Genomic DNA, 16110 nt, shown 5'->3' on the forward strand with positions numbered 1-16110 from the left:
CATCTCATCTTCCAGCACGCCAATTCTGTCCTTAACTGCTGTTACCCTGCTGTCGAGGCCATCCACTGAGGTTTTAAGTTGAGCTACTGTGTTTTTCAGATCTACTATTTCAGTTTGGAGTTTTCTGATTTCTGTCTTTGTGTTCTGTTCAGATCGATCTATGCTTTCTTTGAGTTCTACAAACATCTTCCACATTGCTATTTTAAGTTCCTTATCCGAGAGGTTAATCAGATGGTTTGAATTTTTTAGGTCATCCAAGCTATTATCTTTATTCTCTGTGCATGGTGTTTGCCTGTGAGTTTTCTCCATTGTCACGCTAGTAGTGTATTTTTTTCCTGTGTGTGTTGTGGTTGGGTTTGTTGGTTAGAAAGAGTGCGCGGCAGCGAAGCGAAGGGGAGAGGCCTCACTCTTCTGGGGCCTCTCGGTGACAGTTTTTGGAGGTTCCTTTCCCAGAGCTCTGAGGAAAGCTTCAAGAATTTAGGAAAAACAAAGAAGCACAGGACAGAGCTCCCTTCAGGTCCTCAGTTTCCTCAGAAGAAGCACAGGACAGAGCTCCCTTCAGGTCCTCAGTTTCCTCAGAAGAAGCACAGGACAGAGCTCCCTTCAGGTCCTCAGTTTCCTCAGAAGAAGCACAGCAGGGCGGAGTCTCCGCAGGTAGAGCAATCAGCACTCCACCTGGCAATCCCCACAGCCAGCCATTTCTTACTCACTCACTTGCTTGCTGTGCAGCTTCTGAATGCAGTTTTTTGGGGGTTCGCTTCCCAGGGCTCTGAGGAGAACTTCAAGAATTCAGGAAAGACAGAGAAGCACAGGGCAGAGCTCCCTTCAGGTCCTCAGTTTCCTCAGGAGAAGCACAGCAGGGCAGAGTCTCTGCAGGTAGAACAATCAGTACTCCACCTGGCAACCGCCACAGCCGGCTATTTCTTTTTTTTTTTTTTTCTATCAACTTCAGATATCTTTGTGGAAATGTTTGTTCATGAATTCTGTTTTTGGATAGGGTAATTAGGTTTTTGTTGTTGACATTTGTGAGTCTTAGATATCTGCCCTTATGTGATGTATTATGTATTTTTGTATCTGATAGAGCATCTTTAATTTTGGCTTTTGGCTTCTTTTGTTTTATGAAAATTTTGAAATTGAAAAGAAGTCCCACTTGTTTATTGTTGTATTGTTATCTTTGCGAACAGATCAAATTTAGAAAATGCCTCTGAGGTTCAAGACCTAGAGTGTTCTAATTATGTTTTCAACAACATAGTTTGTGAATTCTCAGGCTCCTTAAATCTGCTTTGAATTAACTTTTGTGTAGGTGTGAAATATAAATCAAATTTTATTATTTTGCATGTGTGTATTCAATTTTTCCAACCTTATTTGTTGAAGAGACTTTCTTTAGTGTTTACGTGAGGGTATGGTGTAAAGGAAGCCTCATTAACTGTTGTTGGGAATGTTATCTGGTTCAATATTAGTGGAAAACAGTATAATGATTTATCAAAAACAATTATTCCCATGTGATCTAGCAGTTTCACTTCTTGGCATGTACCCTGACACAGAAACATTAATTTGACAAGATACATGCACACTCTTTTGTTATAGAATATAGAACAACCCAGATGTCCTACAACATGTGAATGAATAAAGAATTGTGATACACACACCATAGTATTCTGTGCAACCATGCCGAAGAATGAACTCATTCAGTATACTTCAACATGGTTCAAACTGGAGGGTATCATGTTAAGTGAAGTAAACCAGTGGGCAAAGGACAAATATACAGATGATCTCACTTATCTTTATTTACAGAGAAAAAAAGGCAAGGAAATAGTATTAGATGTTAACAAACCCTTGGTCCTGGACTACAGAACTGAGAATACTGAGTAAGGGGTAGTATGGTGAATGAGGAAATAATGAGGTAGACTAGAAGTAATATTACCAGATTGATGGACTCTGGTTGCTTCAGTGATTGAAAGTATGTACGTTAACACTAAAACTTTAAACTCTAATAACACTATTGTAACCACATGACCCCAAACAATAATAAATAATAATAATAAAACTTTTATATGAAAGGGAGATATTAATACTTTAAATGGGACATATAATTAGTATACATCTAATCAGTTTCCTTCTCCTTCTCGACTCAAGGATTCAAGAAACCATTCCTTGCTTCTGGCTTTCCTTTCTCTGTCCCTCTTTAGTGATGGTGGCTAATATTTAATGTGTGTGTGTGTGTGTTGTGTTTCAGAAACTGTCATCTTTATTCTATCATCTTTATTCATTAAAGATTTATTTATTTATTAACTTCTTTTTTATAATATTTTTATTTAAGGACCATGATTACAAACATGATTGTAGTTGGGTTTTCAGTCATAAACAGAACACCCCCATTCATCAGTGCAACATTCCCACACCAATGCCCCTCAACTCCCTTTTCCCCACTCTCTGCTTGTATTTGAGACATTCTACTTCTACTTCTCTCACTCATTAACATTGCCATGGTAGTTGTTAGTGTAGTTATTTCTCTAACTGCACTCATCACTCTTTATGATGAGCTTCATATCGTGAGTCAGTCCTGCCTGCCCTCATCTCTGAGCATTATTAAAATAATGTCTTTTATTTTTCGTAAAACCCATAGATGAATGAGACTAGTTTGTGTCTCTCTCCCTCTGACTTATTTCAGAGTCCAAGGGTTTGTTATCATTGGATAGTATTCATTCACTTGCGTTGTTCATATAACACATATAAGGGAGCTCATTTGGTATTTGTCACTGTCTTCTGACTTGTTTCACTTAGCATAATCCCTTTTATCTCGATCCATGTTGTAGCAGTAGACAAGATTTTATCTTTTTTTTACCTGAATGGTAGTTCATCATGTATACACAACACCATTTTCTTTATTCATGATGCCATCTAATGTTGGAAGTTGGGTTGCTTCTAGATTTGAGTTACTATAAATAGTCCTACAGTGAACGTAAATGTGCATATATCTTCAAAGCAATAGCTTAGTTTTCTTTGGATAGTTGCCATGGAATGGGAATTCCATGTAATATTTTTTTAAAAATTTTTTTTTGTTTTTTTTTTGCCACACCCATTTGATGCTCAGGGATTACTCCTGGCTAAGCGCTCAGAAATCGCCCCTGGCTTGGGGGGACCATATGGGATGCGTGGGATCGAACCACTGTCCTTCCTTGGCAAGCGCTTGCAAGGCAGACACCTTACCTCTAGCGCCACCTCACCGGCCTCAACCATGTAATATTTTAATATCATGTTATCTTTATTTACTGTGGGTCAAAATAGAGCAATATGCTAGAGACATACCGAAGTTCTGACTGCCACAATCTTATATCAAAATTTTTAATGTATGACTAACTATCCTGTTCCCTGTATAATTGTTCTAATTAGAATAATTCACCCATATAATTTTTTGCTCCCCTATATTTTTTAGATGTAATTGATAATCTATCTTGTGTCAGTTTAATGTATTAAACATAATGGTTTGGTTTACTTACATGTTGTGTAATGATTGCCACAATAAGGTTAGGTAACACATTCATCACTTTACATAACAACAATATCTTGGATGGGAACATAAGAAATTTTAAATCTACCCTCTTAGGAACTTGAAATAGCATTTTTAATTTAATAAGATGATTATTTATGTGACAGAAACTCTTTTTTAACAAAATAGTTTGTGCATATATGAAAGTATTAACTTATATACTATTTTATACTGATTATAATAATATCTCTGAATTTAATGACATTTGTACCCATATTTTTGTTTTTATAGGACTGAGTTCATCCAAAAAGGCAGAATTTCTATCACAGGGGCTGGTTTTTTCAACTGCATTTTGGAAACTTTTGCTAGCACATTTTTAAGACAGGGAGCACAGAAGGTAAGCTATTTTTACTTTAAACTAACACTAGTTTTCAGAAAGCCGAGAGATTCCCATGAGGTTACTAAATAAATTGATCATGAATAGAGAAAAACGAATTAATAAGTCAATGTAAAAATAATTTCCTTTAAAAATGACCAATTTCAGTGTTTGCTGCAAGTATGGCAGATGCGCTATCTACTGCACTGTCTTTTTTTTTTTTTTTTTTTAATAGAAAGACACTATAGCAGGGAAGGTGTTGCCTTGCACCTGCTCAACCTGGCTTTGATCTCCAGCATTCCTGGTTTCCTGAGCACTGCCAGGAATAATTTCTGTGTGCAGTCCCAGGAATAAATCCTGAGCACTTCTTGGTATGATTCAACCCTCCCCTCCCACCAAAAAACCACAACAATGGTCTCACTGATTATTACATAAATATAAATCAATGTAAAGCTCATTAAATTGAAAACATGTCAATAAAATATGTGAGAATATGGAAAATACTTACTAGAAATAATCAGAAGAAATTATTATATTTAGGCTCTATAATATGTTGACAATTATTTAATTTTGTTTTTTTGGGAGGGCCACATATGGAAGGGCTCTTTTTTTAATATAAAATCTTTATGCACCGTGATTACAAGCATTATTGTAGTTGGGTTTTGGTCATAGACAGAAGGCTATTTTGGGGCTATTCTGGCTTGGTGCTCAGTGCTGTTTCAAAGGATGCTCAGCACATTATGCAGTGCTAGAGATCCAGGCTAGGACGCCAGCATGAATAGTCTGTGTTCCAGCCCATTGAAATGTCTTCCTGGTTTTGACAAATATTTAATAAGAAGGTCATGATGGCTTATATAAATTTAAAGCTCACTATGTGTTGCTCATTAAGAAACTAACTTTCATTTACTATATGTTAATCCATTTACCATCACCTTTGAAATAATTATTATTGATGCTCTGTTATAATGGGTGAAGAAGGCAGAGGATGCAGAGCTCCAGTTTGTTCATTCTATGCTTTATGAAGTGTGAGAGATGGTGGTCTAGGATTCTATGAATGTGATTCAGAGGTTACCATAGATCTGACTGAGATCTTAAAGTCCCATATACCTTGTTTTAAGCAGAACTATTTATTTTTAATCTGCCTTATATAATGTTACACATGAGATTTTTCAGTATGTCCTATTTTCTTGCCTTCACAGCATAATTTTCAAAGCTCCCTTGAGTCAGAGTCATAATTCTTAAGTCCTACAGTCCAATTTTTTTGTCTGCCTCTTAAAGGTGGAATATTATCACTGATTATTAATTTGATATAATATTAGTAAATTATGATCATAGTCACATATTTCTAGTATTTGTTTAGGACATCACACACACATATTGGTTGACTGACTTATTGTTTTTTGGGCCATACCTGGTAATTTTCAAATATTACTCCTTATTTTGCACTCAGTGATCACTCCTGGCTGGGCTCAAGGCACCATATGTGGTGCGGGGGATTGAATCTAGGTTGGGTGCATGGAAGGCAAGTGCCCTACACACTATACTATCAGTTTGGCACAAGGACTTACGTATTTTACATTATTATATCAGGTTTATAATACTGTAAATATTAGGGTTTTAAATGTTATTAAGCATTTCCGCAAGAACTCTTCCACCAGAAAAAGATGGTGGGTGGCTACTTATTTTTTTCTTCACAAGCTGTGTAGTGTTAGGTGGCCTCCTGCAATCCATGAATACATTTAACTAGGATTCTTGACAGCCAAGAATAAATGTTGCTTACCCTAGATCAGGGGTCTCAAACTCAATTTACCTGGGGGCAGCAGGAGGCAAAGTCGGGGTGAGGCAGGGCTGCATAAGGGATTTCGCTTACCGAATATTCGCAATAAAAAATCACATCAGTAAGAAAAAATCGCAAAAAAATTGCATTAAACATTTGCATACCCCGAACGGAACTGCTCGGCGTATGCAAATGTTTAATGCGATTTTTTTCTTACTAATGCGATTTTTATTCGGTAAGCGAATAATCGTGAATACTGCGATATTTGAAGGCCGGCCGTGGGCCACAAAATGTTGTATGGAAGGCTGCAAACTGCCCGCGGGCCGCGAGTTTGAGACCCCTGACCTAGATGGATTTGACCTATCTATCTATTGCATTACTTTGATTCTGTTAATGACTTTAAGCTATACTGTCATTATTTGTAATTTTTTTTGGAAGAAATACTTATTGGCCTTTGTTAGGCTCTGTGTGGCCAGGAGGGTTACAGATAGTTTGTACAAAAATGGTTCCTTCTCCACTAAGACCTTGAGGGTGGGCTGGTACATCCCAGAGAAACAGTGGTGGGATGGACAGGGTAATGTTTGTAAAAAGTATGGCTTGAGCTTACCTTTTAGTATATACTGCTCAAGGCAGAGAAAGCCTTTCATTAATTTTATTTCCAATCTTCCAATATAGAGTGTGTAGTGCCTGTACATGGGAACTAGTAGAAAGGAGACAGACTACACATTGGTTTCCAGAATTACTTTCTGATGAGTATTACCTAGAAGTCCTCACATGCCTTTAATTTTGTTTGTTTGGGGGCCAATGTTCTCTACTGTTTTTTCTCTACTGTTTTTCTACTATCACTTGTCAAGAAGCCTTGTTAGGCATATTTTTCTCCTAATGCCGCTTCCCAGTAACTTTTAATATTCTAGACATGCTTATTTTTTTTACATAAGTATATATATATTGGATCTGCTTAATACATTTAAAATGTAAAGAACTTTTTACTCTGAAGAACACATTTTACCTTCTAATGTTGTTTTTATAAGCAAAGCATATTGTACATACACAACATTGAATAAGAATATCTTTTTGAGTTTTGTCTCCATTTCTCCAAGTCAAAACAAAGCCAACCACCAGTTTCTTTCTCCTACTTTTTCTCCCTATAAAAAGAAAAAAGGTAAAATTCCAAAGCAAAATTGAAAGAATTTTTTATTAAACCTTCATGTGGCTCTTGCAAATGTCGTATTTTATTTTTCTGGGAGAAGCTGAGCAGATAATATGTGTAATAACAATCGTGTCATGCAAGTGTTCCTTTTTAGCTTGTTTGAATACTCAGAAGTGAGTGGCAATGCTGTGGCATGCATTCATTATGCACTCACACGAAGGGTTTTTTGTTTTACTTTGTGAAATACATTTTCAATGTGTTATAAAGTAACTTGTTACTTCAGCCACTCTCTTGGCAACTTCTCATTATGAGCTACAGCGTTATTGGATTGTGTTGATCAGGAAGTGAAGCAAGGAGGAAGGGAATTCAACCTCTTGTGAAATACCATAGTAACAATGTGGACAAGTCAAGTGATTTGAACATGTCTCTGATAAAGGTTTGGCCAAGACATATTCATTCTAAAGAAATATGAATGTTGTGTGTGTGCCTGTGAAGTAAAAGTTTCTATTGAATGAAACTTGCTTAGAAAGATGGGTAACATTCCTAAGGTTGCTTGGTGAAGGGTGTGCTCTGTTTAGATCTTTAAATGATGAGTCTGTTTCTAGGATATTTAACCAATCCATGATTATGTTAATAATTAACACAATGAAGTCCCTCTAATTAGATTAATGAGTACATATCTGATGTCCATTACGCTGATTAGCAAGTTATTGATTTCACCATTGAAAATTTGCAATTTTATCTGGCATTTCTGAAGAAACTTGGTTGTTGCCAATCTTTGCAGTGTTAAGGTTTACTTTGAGTGATTGACTATACTCAGGATATAATGTGTACCTAGACATACACACACATATATACACACACAAATATATAATTTTGCATTTGCTGAAATATTTTGTCACAAATTAAAGACAACCTTCTAATATTTATGAAATATCTACTGCTGAAGTAAAAACCTAGTATGTTCTGTCTTTAGTAATATTATTATTTATGAAAGAGTTTTGGTTCTGTGTTTAATGTAGGATTAAATGTAAATCTTTAGATGAAAATTGATATTCTCAGATATTATACTTTACATCTTGGTACCTTGATTTCACTTCTCAAGTGGGGCTTGTTAAAAGCTTTTCTTCTTAGGGTAATTTCAGGGATTATTGAGGTTAAGTATATGAAACATACCTGGTATATGAAGCATTTCAGTAATTGTTAGCACTGAGATATGTTAGCATTGATAAAAATTACATTTTAAACAGACTCTTAATTAGTAATTAATCAGAATATTACTAGAAAAAAGGAAGTAAAATTTGTATTCCTTAAGAACTTATTTTTAACATTATATCCTTAATTATAATTTTAATATGCAATACATTTATATTTGACTTTTAATAGAGATCTTTACATGTCTTTATGCATGTTTGCATATATATGTAAAGGAAAACAAAGTTGACATTTAAAAAAATTTAATCTAAGTCTTTTTTCATTAATGAATATAATGTGAACATTTTTGTTACATAAAAACACGATTTTTTTCTAACTTTATTTAAACACCATTGTTTTGTTTTGTTTTGTTTTGTTTTTGTGTGGTTTTCTTTTGGGGTCATACCCGGCAGTGCTCTGGGGTTACTTCTGGCTCCATGCTCAGAAATTGCTCCTGGCAGGCACAGGGGACCATATGGGTCGCTGGGATTCGAACTGATGACCTCCTGCATGAAAGGCAAACGCCTTATCTCCATGCTGTCTCTCTAGCCCCAAACACCATTGTTTACAAAGTTGTTCATCATATAGTTGTTTTAGGCATTCAATGTTTCAGCACCAATCTCACCACCAATGTGACTTTCCCATCACCATTGCTAGTTAAAATGATAAATAAGGGGCCAAAGCAATAGTGCAGCAGGGAGGGTGTTTGCCTTGTGTGTTGCCAACCTGGGTTCCATCTCTGGCATCCCTGTTGTCCTCTGAGCTTGCCAGGGGTAATTTCTGAGTGCAGAGAGCCAAACTCTGATCATGGCTGGGTGTGGCCCAGAAACCAAACCTAAACAAAAACTAAAATCATCGCTCCAAAATAGTAAATGAAATGATTAAAACATAATTCAGTAAAAGAAGCTTCATGAAAATTTTATATCTCATAATGGTAGTATTAAAATCATTGATACTAAGGATTTACTGAGCTAATAGTTGCTTGTTGAGCTTCTGTGTCATCGTTTTTGCTTGTTTTGCTTAATGAGCTTCTGTGCTACTTTCTCATCTAATTTATTGTGCTTCTGTTGGACTTTCAGTATTGTGGAATTTGGAGGTATTTACTGTACAGCCACATATGCAGCCGCATGCATTAGGAGCTCCAAAAGCTGCAGAACTGGGACAATTATTGACTCATGTCCTCTTGAGGAGGCCCCAGGGTATCAGCCCAAAGATTTAGTGTACCTGGGAGTTTTGTTGACTTGTTCTCCCTTCTGAGAGAGATTAGTTGTAAAACTATGAAGCTGGACCATTTATATGGTGGAGACAATGGGATATTGGTCTGGCTGTTGGGGCTTTGGCAGGGCTGGGACTCAGCCTGCCTTCCTTTTAAAGAGGCCCCAAAGTTTCTTGAAAACATGATTTTTGATGCAATCCTATTGATGTTATCCAGTAGTAGAATAAATAATTGCATAAATTTTAGGTTGCCTTCTAAGTAGTTTGCCCCCCTTTGTTGTTGTTGTTGTTGTCATTGTTTTATGGGCCATAACTGATTGTGCTCAGGACATGGGTCTGTGCTTAGGGATCAACTTGGGTAGTGCTTGGGGAACCACATGAGATACCAGGAATCAGACATAGGATGGGCAGTGCAAGACAAGAGCACACCATTGTTTTTTGGGGGAGGGGGTACACCTGGCCATGAACAGGGGTTACTCCTGGCTCTGTGCACAGAAATTACTCCTGACAGGCTCAGGGTATCATGTGGGATCCCATGGATTGAATCCAATTTGGTCATTTGCAAAACAAACTCCTTACCCTACCCACTATACATATGCAACAGTCCTGAGTACACACATTTTTAAGACCTGTGAACTGAAATATACTTAGTTGTGTAATTTTAATCAAAGAAGTCTCTACACTATACTGCATTTGTTTTTGTATATTCAAGATTACATGGATATTGTGACCTACAGTTAAAAAAGTGTTATACCAGTCAAACAGAAAGGAGTATGTTTTGGAAGTTAACGGATAGGAAACTTATCTCTATTTTTAAAATTATTTTTGATCGAAGATGTGGACACATTAGTGGTGAGAATATTGATATGTGTCCTATGGTTTCCCAAAGTTCTCATTTTACTAGTAAACTGATTTATCCTTGACATTCTCACTTTCCCCTCTATTTTTTCACCTGAAAACAAAAGCTCTGCTTTTAAATGTTCTTTAGTCTGCTCTTGTTATATTTTAATACCTTTGCCAACCTTTATTAATGTATTTGCCCATTCTGTATGAAATAAAAAATGATTGGCAATTACCAAAAAATGACCCATGAATAATATTTGCCAAAAATAAAATAATTTTTGGCCAATATAAAAGAAATTCTTCCAGTTTATAGCTTCCATCACCAGATGGTTCTTTTCCTGTATGACTTGAATTAATAACTTAACCTTGTAAAACTTCTACATTAGGAAAATGGGGCTTATTATTCTCACCTCCTAGAATTGTTAGAAAGATAAAAATGAAATTGTTTCCTCTAAGTCTTCTTACTCCTATGCCAAAGACATTGAAAGTTTGTGGTTGGATCAATTATTGATTATTTGGTTTCCATCCTCCTCCAGACTTTTTAATTGCACTACTAAGGACAAGTTGCACAGAAAGTCTCAATTTTTTATATGTGACTTGAATGTGTAGTGTATACACATCCTTAACATTGACGCCCCTAAAAGAAGCAGACATTCAAAACAACTAGTCCAGGGAAATGCAATATTTGTTATTGCAAAACTCAGTAATTCCAAGTAGAAGAAAGAAAGCAAATAAAAATGTCATTCAAGAGAAGCAATAATAAAAATCACAGATGACATAAGAACATCAGTCTAATATTCTCCTAACTGTATTTTAGGACTTATCCTTCCTGCTTTTGAGCATATTTGAATTCTTTTAAGCTTCTTTACATTACTTGCATCACTCTGGTAAACTGATGAAATATGTTCCTTTCCTTCAGCTGCAGACTTATTTTCAACTCTCAATTTACCTCTGTTGGCAATACTTTTTAATCTTACTCTTGAGTGCTCAAATGGATTTACTAACTTGATATTTATTCATTTAAGCTGTGGAAATATGACCAAGAATTTTGATTTTTAACTGCTTATTTCTAACTTAATTAAGTAATGGAATCTCCCCTCCTCTCTTCTCAGCTCAGCAGCTGTTACCTCTAGAATTTGGGCTCCATAACAATGTCTCCTTGGTATAAATGAGTATTCTATGAGCGATATGGTTTTTATTCCTTCCACAAAGTTTAAATCTGTGCCTTTACCTTGATGGTGAGACTTTGGAATTCCAAATCCCTCAGTGACTCATCTGAATTCATTGGAGTTGTTACAGACTTTGCTCAGAGGTAAAACTTTTGGGACTCCCTTAAATCACAGTTGAAATTCTGGTGTGCCGCTGTCTATGAAACTAGACCAAACCTTGGAAGGTAAGCTCTCACCTAAATGATAGAAAGTGGCTTATTGCATTTTGGGTGTGTCAATGTTATTTTTTGCATAGTGATTGGAAGTCTTGTCTCCACACAGTCCTGCGTGGAACGCTTGGGCCAGCAGTTAGGAAGTCTGGAAGCCATGTTGCTTGGACTGGTTGCTCCTAAATGTACTGTCTTGAAAAAACCATTAAGAGGCTTGTTCTTCAAATCCATGTTCTTTTTTGAACATATGTCTTCCTTGCTTGTCTCTTTGTTTCTGAGCTTTCCCATTTTCACTCTGGAAAGCCTGTTCGGTATTGAACATACACTTCTCCCTCTCCACTCACCAATTTCTCAATAAGTTACAATAAAAACTTTCTTCCTGAACAAAGGTATTATGTTTATAAAATCAAGGATTGGTAGATCATATTCAATGCTGACACTTTATGCTTTCTTTTTAAACCTTTTTACTGTTCCCACAATGTATAGATGTGAAGATTTATTAAGTTTGTGTGACAAATAGTCTTTAAGCTTACATAAGAGTTGAGGTGTTTAAACTAAAAATGGGACTAAGAAGTATCCAAGGTAATACATATAATAAGTCACAGGTTTAGGTGGCATTTTATAAAATACAGGCTAGCAAGAAGATTTATAAGCATGTTAAATTTTTATTTTTAATACTGTATATGTGAGCTAAATAAACTGTATATTACAAAGGTCTGTAGGCCATCCAGGAATTGGTGACAAATTTTATCGTGGTGACTTATATATAATGCATGTCTTCTGTAAACACAGACCATTCTGGAAACTTGGGGAAAAGCCAAATATAATAATAGCAGCTATCTGTTATTTAAGTATTTCTGTACCATTTTATGAATATTGAGTTCTCCCAACAAAGGAAAAAGAGAGAGAACCATTCTTATTCCATGTTTTGATTTTGTAGATGAGAAAATAGGGGCAAACATAGGTAATAAAATTGGTAACAGATTAGATCATTAGCCATTAAGTGCTCAAGCCAGAATTCTAGATGGTCTGGCCTCAAAGCATACCATTCTTCTTTTTTAAATTTTTATTGAGACCAATTTGAATTACAAGTCTTTCATAGTTATATTTAAAGTACATAGTGACAGTGAATTAGAGCAATTCCCACCACCAATGTTGACCTCCCTTCACCATAGTTACCTGCATACATTCTATACCTCCATCCTTAGCCCCATGAACTGCTAGTGTAACAGGTCTCTTTTGTGTATAGCTTGTTGTAGTCAGGGTCTCTTGATTCTATTGTCATTGAATTTTGGTTGGGTATTTAGGTCTGAGAATTTTTTTAAATAATATTTATTTATTTATTTTGTTTTTTGGGTCACACCTGGTGATGCTCAGGTGTTACTCTGGCTATGCGTTCAGAAATCACTCCTGGTTTGGGGGATCATATGGGATGCTGGGGGATTGAACTGGGATCCATTCTAGGTCAGTGCATGCAAGGCAGATGCCCTACCGCTTGTGCCGCCGCTCCAGCCTCATGGTCTGAGAATATTTTATTTCCACTCAATGCTCATGAGACCACTTTGTCCCTGATACTATACTCCCCCCCCTTTTTCCTCAATTTGTAGGAAGCCATAGATATATGAGGCCAAACAAAATGATTTATGTTCTATGGTTCTGTTAAAAAAAAAGAAAAGAAAAGAAAGTTGACGGGAGCCCCCAAATAGAAGCTATAGATATAAATTTAAAAGAAGAAAATAAGAAGAAAAAAGAAAAGAAAAAAGGAGGGGGCTGATGTGGAAAATTTGCTTTAGTTTTGTTTGTTTTTGTTTGTTTAGTTTTTTGCATAGACACAGAAAGTATTGGGGACATTAGAAAGGAAATTCTCTTGGTCTAAGAGATACAAACTGCCTCCACCTTTGAAGCACACTGTCATAAGATCAACTATATACTCTAGACAAAAGCATACCACTCTTAACTGTTTTACTCTTTGACATCCTGACCTAGAGTGTAGAATCTTCTCTCCCCAAAATTGTGTCAGGACAGCAGACAAATGCATGAGTCATATTCATCAGCATTGCATAATCTACATATGGTTTGATGTAATGTAGACACTTGTTTGAACATGGTGAAATGTCTTGTTTCCATATCTCTTACTGTATTATTTGTTTTCCTAATGCTCCTTAGTCTCGTACCCAACCCAGTTATCTTCAGTATTTTGGGAGCCTTGTTCTTCCCACTATTTTGGGTGGAATTTTCAGCCAATATGTTATTTTTCTGAGTCTTCCCTCTCACTCTGTCTGCTGAACCGAAAGACATAGATAGCGAGAAATTAAGAATTTGTAAGCACCATAAATCTCCCTGTACTTTCAGTAAACCTAAGGCAGACATTGAATTGAAAACAGTAGCAGGGGGCCGGGCGGTGGCGCTGGAGGTAAGGTGCCTGCCTTGCCTGCGCTAGCCTAGGACAGACCGCTGTTCGATCCCCCGGCGTCCCATATGGTCCCCCAAGAAGCCAGGAGCAACTTCTGAGCGCATAGCCAGGAGTAACCCCTGAGTGTCACAGGGTGTGGCCCAAAAACCAAAAAAAAAAAAAAAAAAAAAAAAGAAAACAGTAGCAGCCTTGCCACGCTGAAATACCAGAAAAATAGGGGCCATGTTTGAAAATTGTGGGGACTAAGAGCCTTTGAAGCAAATCATCTGTGGATAAACTCTGTTGTCGGATTGGACTTGGACTCAGTCGGACTTTTGGTGCTAATTTAAGGCTCTTCTGTTGACCAACAAAGTCAAAGGAAAAAAATGTCATTGACTCATTCTACTTTAGTACTTTGTATAGAATTTTGAATATAGCAACTTAAATTGCAAATGTAATTTCTTAGTGGTACATTTAATAGTTAAGCTATCTATAGTTGTTTGTTTAAACACAGCAGAATACTAATTAAATCCTTGCGATCTCTGAGGGCTTCAATTGTCCCTCTTGATCATTCTTCCCCTCTGTTGATTTCTTGTTCTCCTCACATTGGGGGAGAATTTCATCTTTAGCTGAAGGACCCCTTTAGCTGTTTTTATCCTTTGTGGGACTTTTAGTAGCAGGCAGCAGCCAGGAAGGTGACCATAGGAGGCTAGAAAATCTGCATCCTAAGCCTGGTGTCTCTTAAAGTTGGATTTGTCTCGGGATTATTTCTTTGTCACGTGTTTAATTTCTTTGGAGTTACATTTTCTCCTTGGCATTTGTTCACTTCTGTGCTTAGCTTTCCTAGCAAAACCTATTCTTTATTTTTCTCTGCATCTCTTTAGTAATGGAAAATGGTGGCTTCCTGAGAGTTAATTAAGTCCTTTCATATTGATACCCCACTTAAGGATTTAAAGGCTATAATTAACAATTTTCTTAATCAGGTAAGGATGTAGCTTTTGTTACTTTAAATGATATTAACATTTGGTAAAGCCCCATTCTCTTCTTGATATGTTAAAAAATTTCACGATTGAAAAAAATTGCCAAATTCTTTTAAAAAAAAATAAAGGCTTTCTTTAAACAAAACTTTAAAAAGTTTTTCTTTAAAATACTTTTGGATAGGCACTGTCTGCATATTTGATTTTTGTTTGTTTGTTTGTTTGTTTGTTTGTTTTTGGGCCACACCCGGTAATGCTCAGGCTATGTGCTCAGAAATCTCTCCTGGCTTGGGGGACCATATAGTACACTGGGGGAGCAAACCGTGGTCCATTTTAGGTCAGACACTTGCAAGGCAAAACGCCTTACCGCTGTGCCACCGTTCTGGCCCTGCATATTTGATTTTTAATGATGTTTATTTTTAATGTTTTCTGTGAACCTGTTGTGTTCTTATGCCATAGCTCTTTGAAACCAGCAGAATACCTTGTACTAATCAGTCATGTGACCCAGAACAAATCAGTTTTCATTTCCCATGTTTCATTTTCTCATCTCTAACCTGATAATATTGGAACCTGCTTCAGGAGTACATGGGGTAAATGAGTTAAGTTCACAAAATGCTTAAGACATGACTCAGAAAATAGCAAATATGGTTTACAAAGGAAATTTTAAGCAAAAATTTATCCCTATGACACTATAGATAAAACTTATTGGTTATGGTGAGCCTATTTTGGAAACAGCTTAATCTTAACCTAAATGAGTTTCAGTCTCAGTGCTCTACCTGAGAAATTCCATGTTTAACCGCTCTAAATGAAATACAATTACTAGAACCTAAATTATGAGTTTAAGAATGAAAGGAAGTAATGTAAAGAAATGCTTAAAATAAAATATTTGGCACATAGGAAATATTCCATAAATGATAATTATCTTCCTACTATAGTTAAAATTGGTATACTCCTTTTAGTTTCTTATATGCATATTTGAAACAGTCATAATTACAGTATGAGTAAAAATCACATCTTGGTTTCTCAAGTAATATCACAAGTGCCTTGTACAATAATGACATAAACTGCAAATCCCTCATGTTAATGACTACATAATACTTTGTTAAGTAGTTATAGAATAATTGTTTTCACCTTTTTGTTTGTTCACTGTTTGTGTTTTGGTTGGGAGGTCACACCTGGTGGTGCTCAGGCCTTGCTTCTAGTTCTGAGCTCAGGGATCCATCTGCAGTGCTAGGAATCAAAACTAGGTTGGCCACCTGTAAGGTAAACGCCTTACCTGCTACTATTGATCTAGCCCCGATTTTTTCATCATTTCTTT

At 36.3% G+C, this 16110-nt stretch overlaps 1 protein-coding gene across 1 annotated transcript in view; it reads left to right on the forward strand.

Annotated features, from left to right (window-relative positions):
- The window catches only part of PRELID2 (PRELI domain containing 2), a 92687-nt gene that overhangs the window by 58914 nt on the left and 17663 nt on the right, over positions 1–16110 (forward strand). The window contains exon 5 of the mRNA XM_049786962.1: positions 3782–3887. Coding sequence (XP_049642919.1) covers positions 3782–3887 — 106 coding nt within the window. The remainder of the gene's footprint in view (positions 1–3781; positions 3888–16110) is intronic.

This window comes from Suncus etruscus, chromosome 14 (genome assembly GCF_024139225.1).
Source record: "Suncus etruscus isolate mSunEtr1 chromosome 14, mSunEtr1.pri.cur, whole genome shotgun sequence".
NCBI classification, from domain to species: Eukaryota; Metazoa; Chordata; class Mammalia; order Eulipotyphla; family Soricidae; genus Suncus; species Suncus etruscus.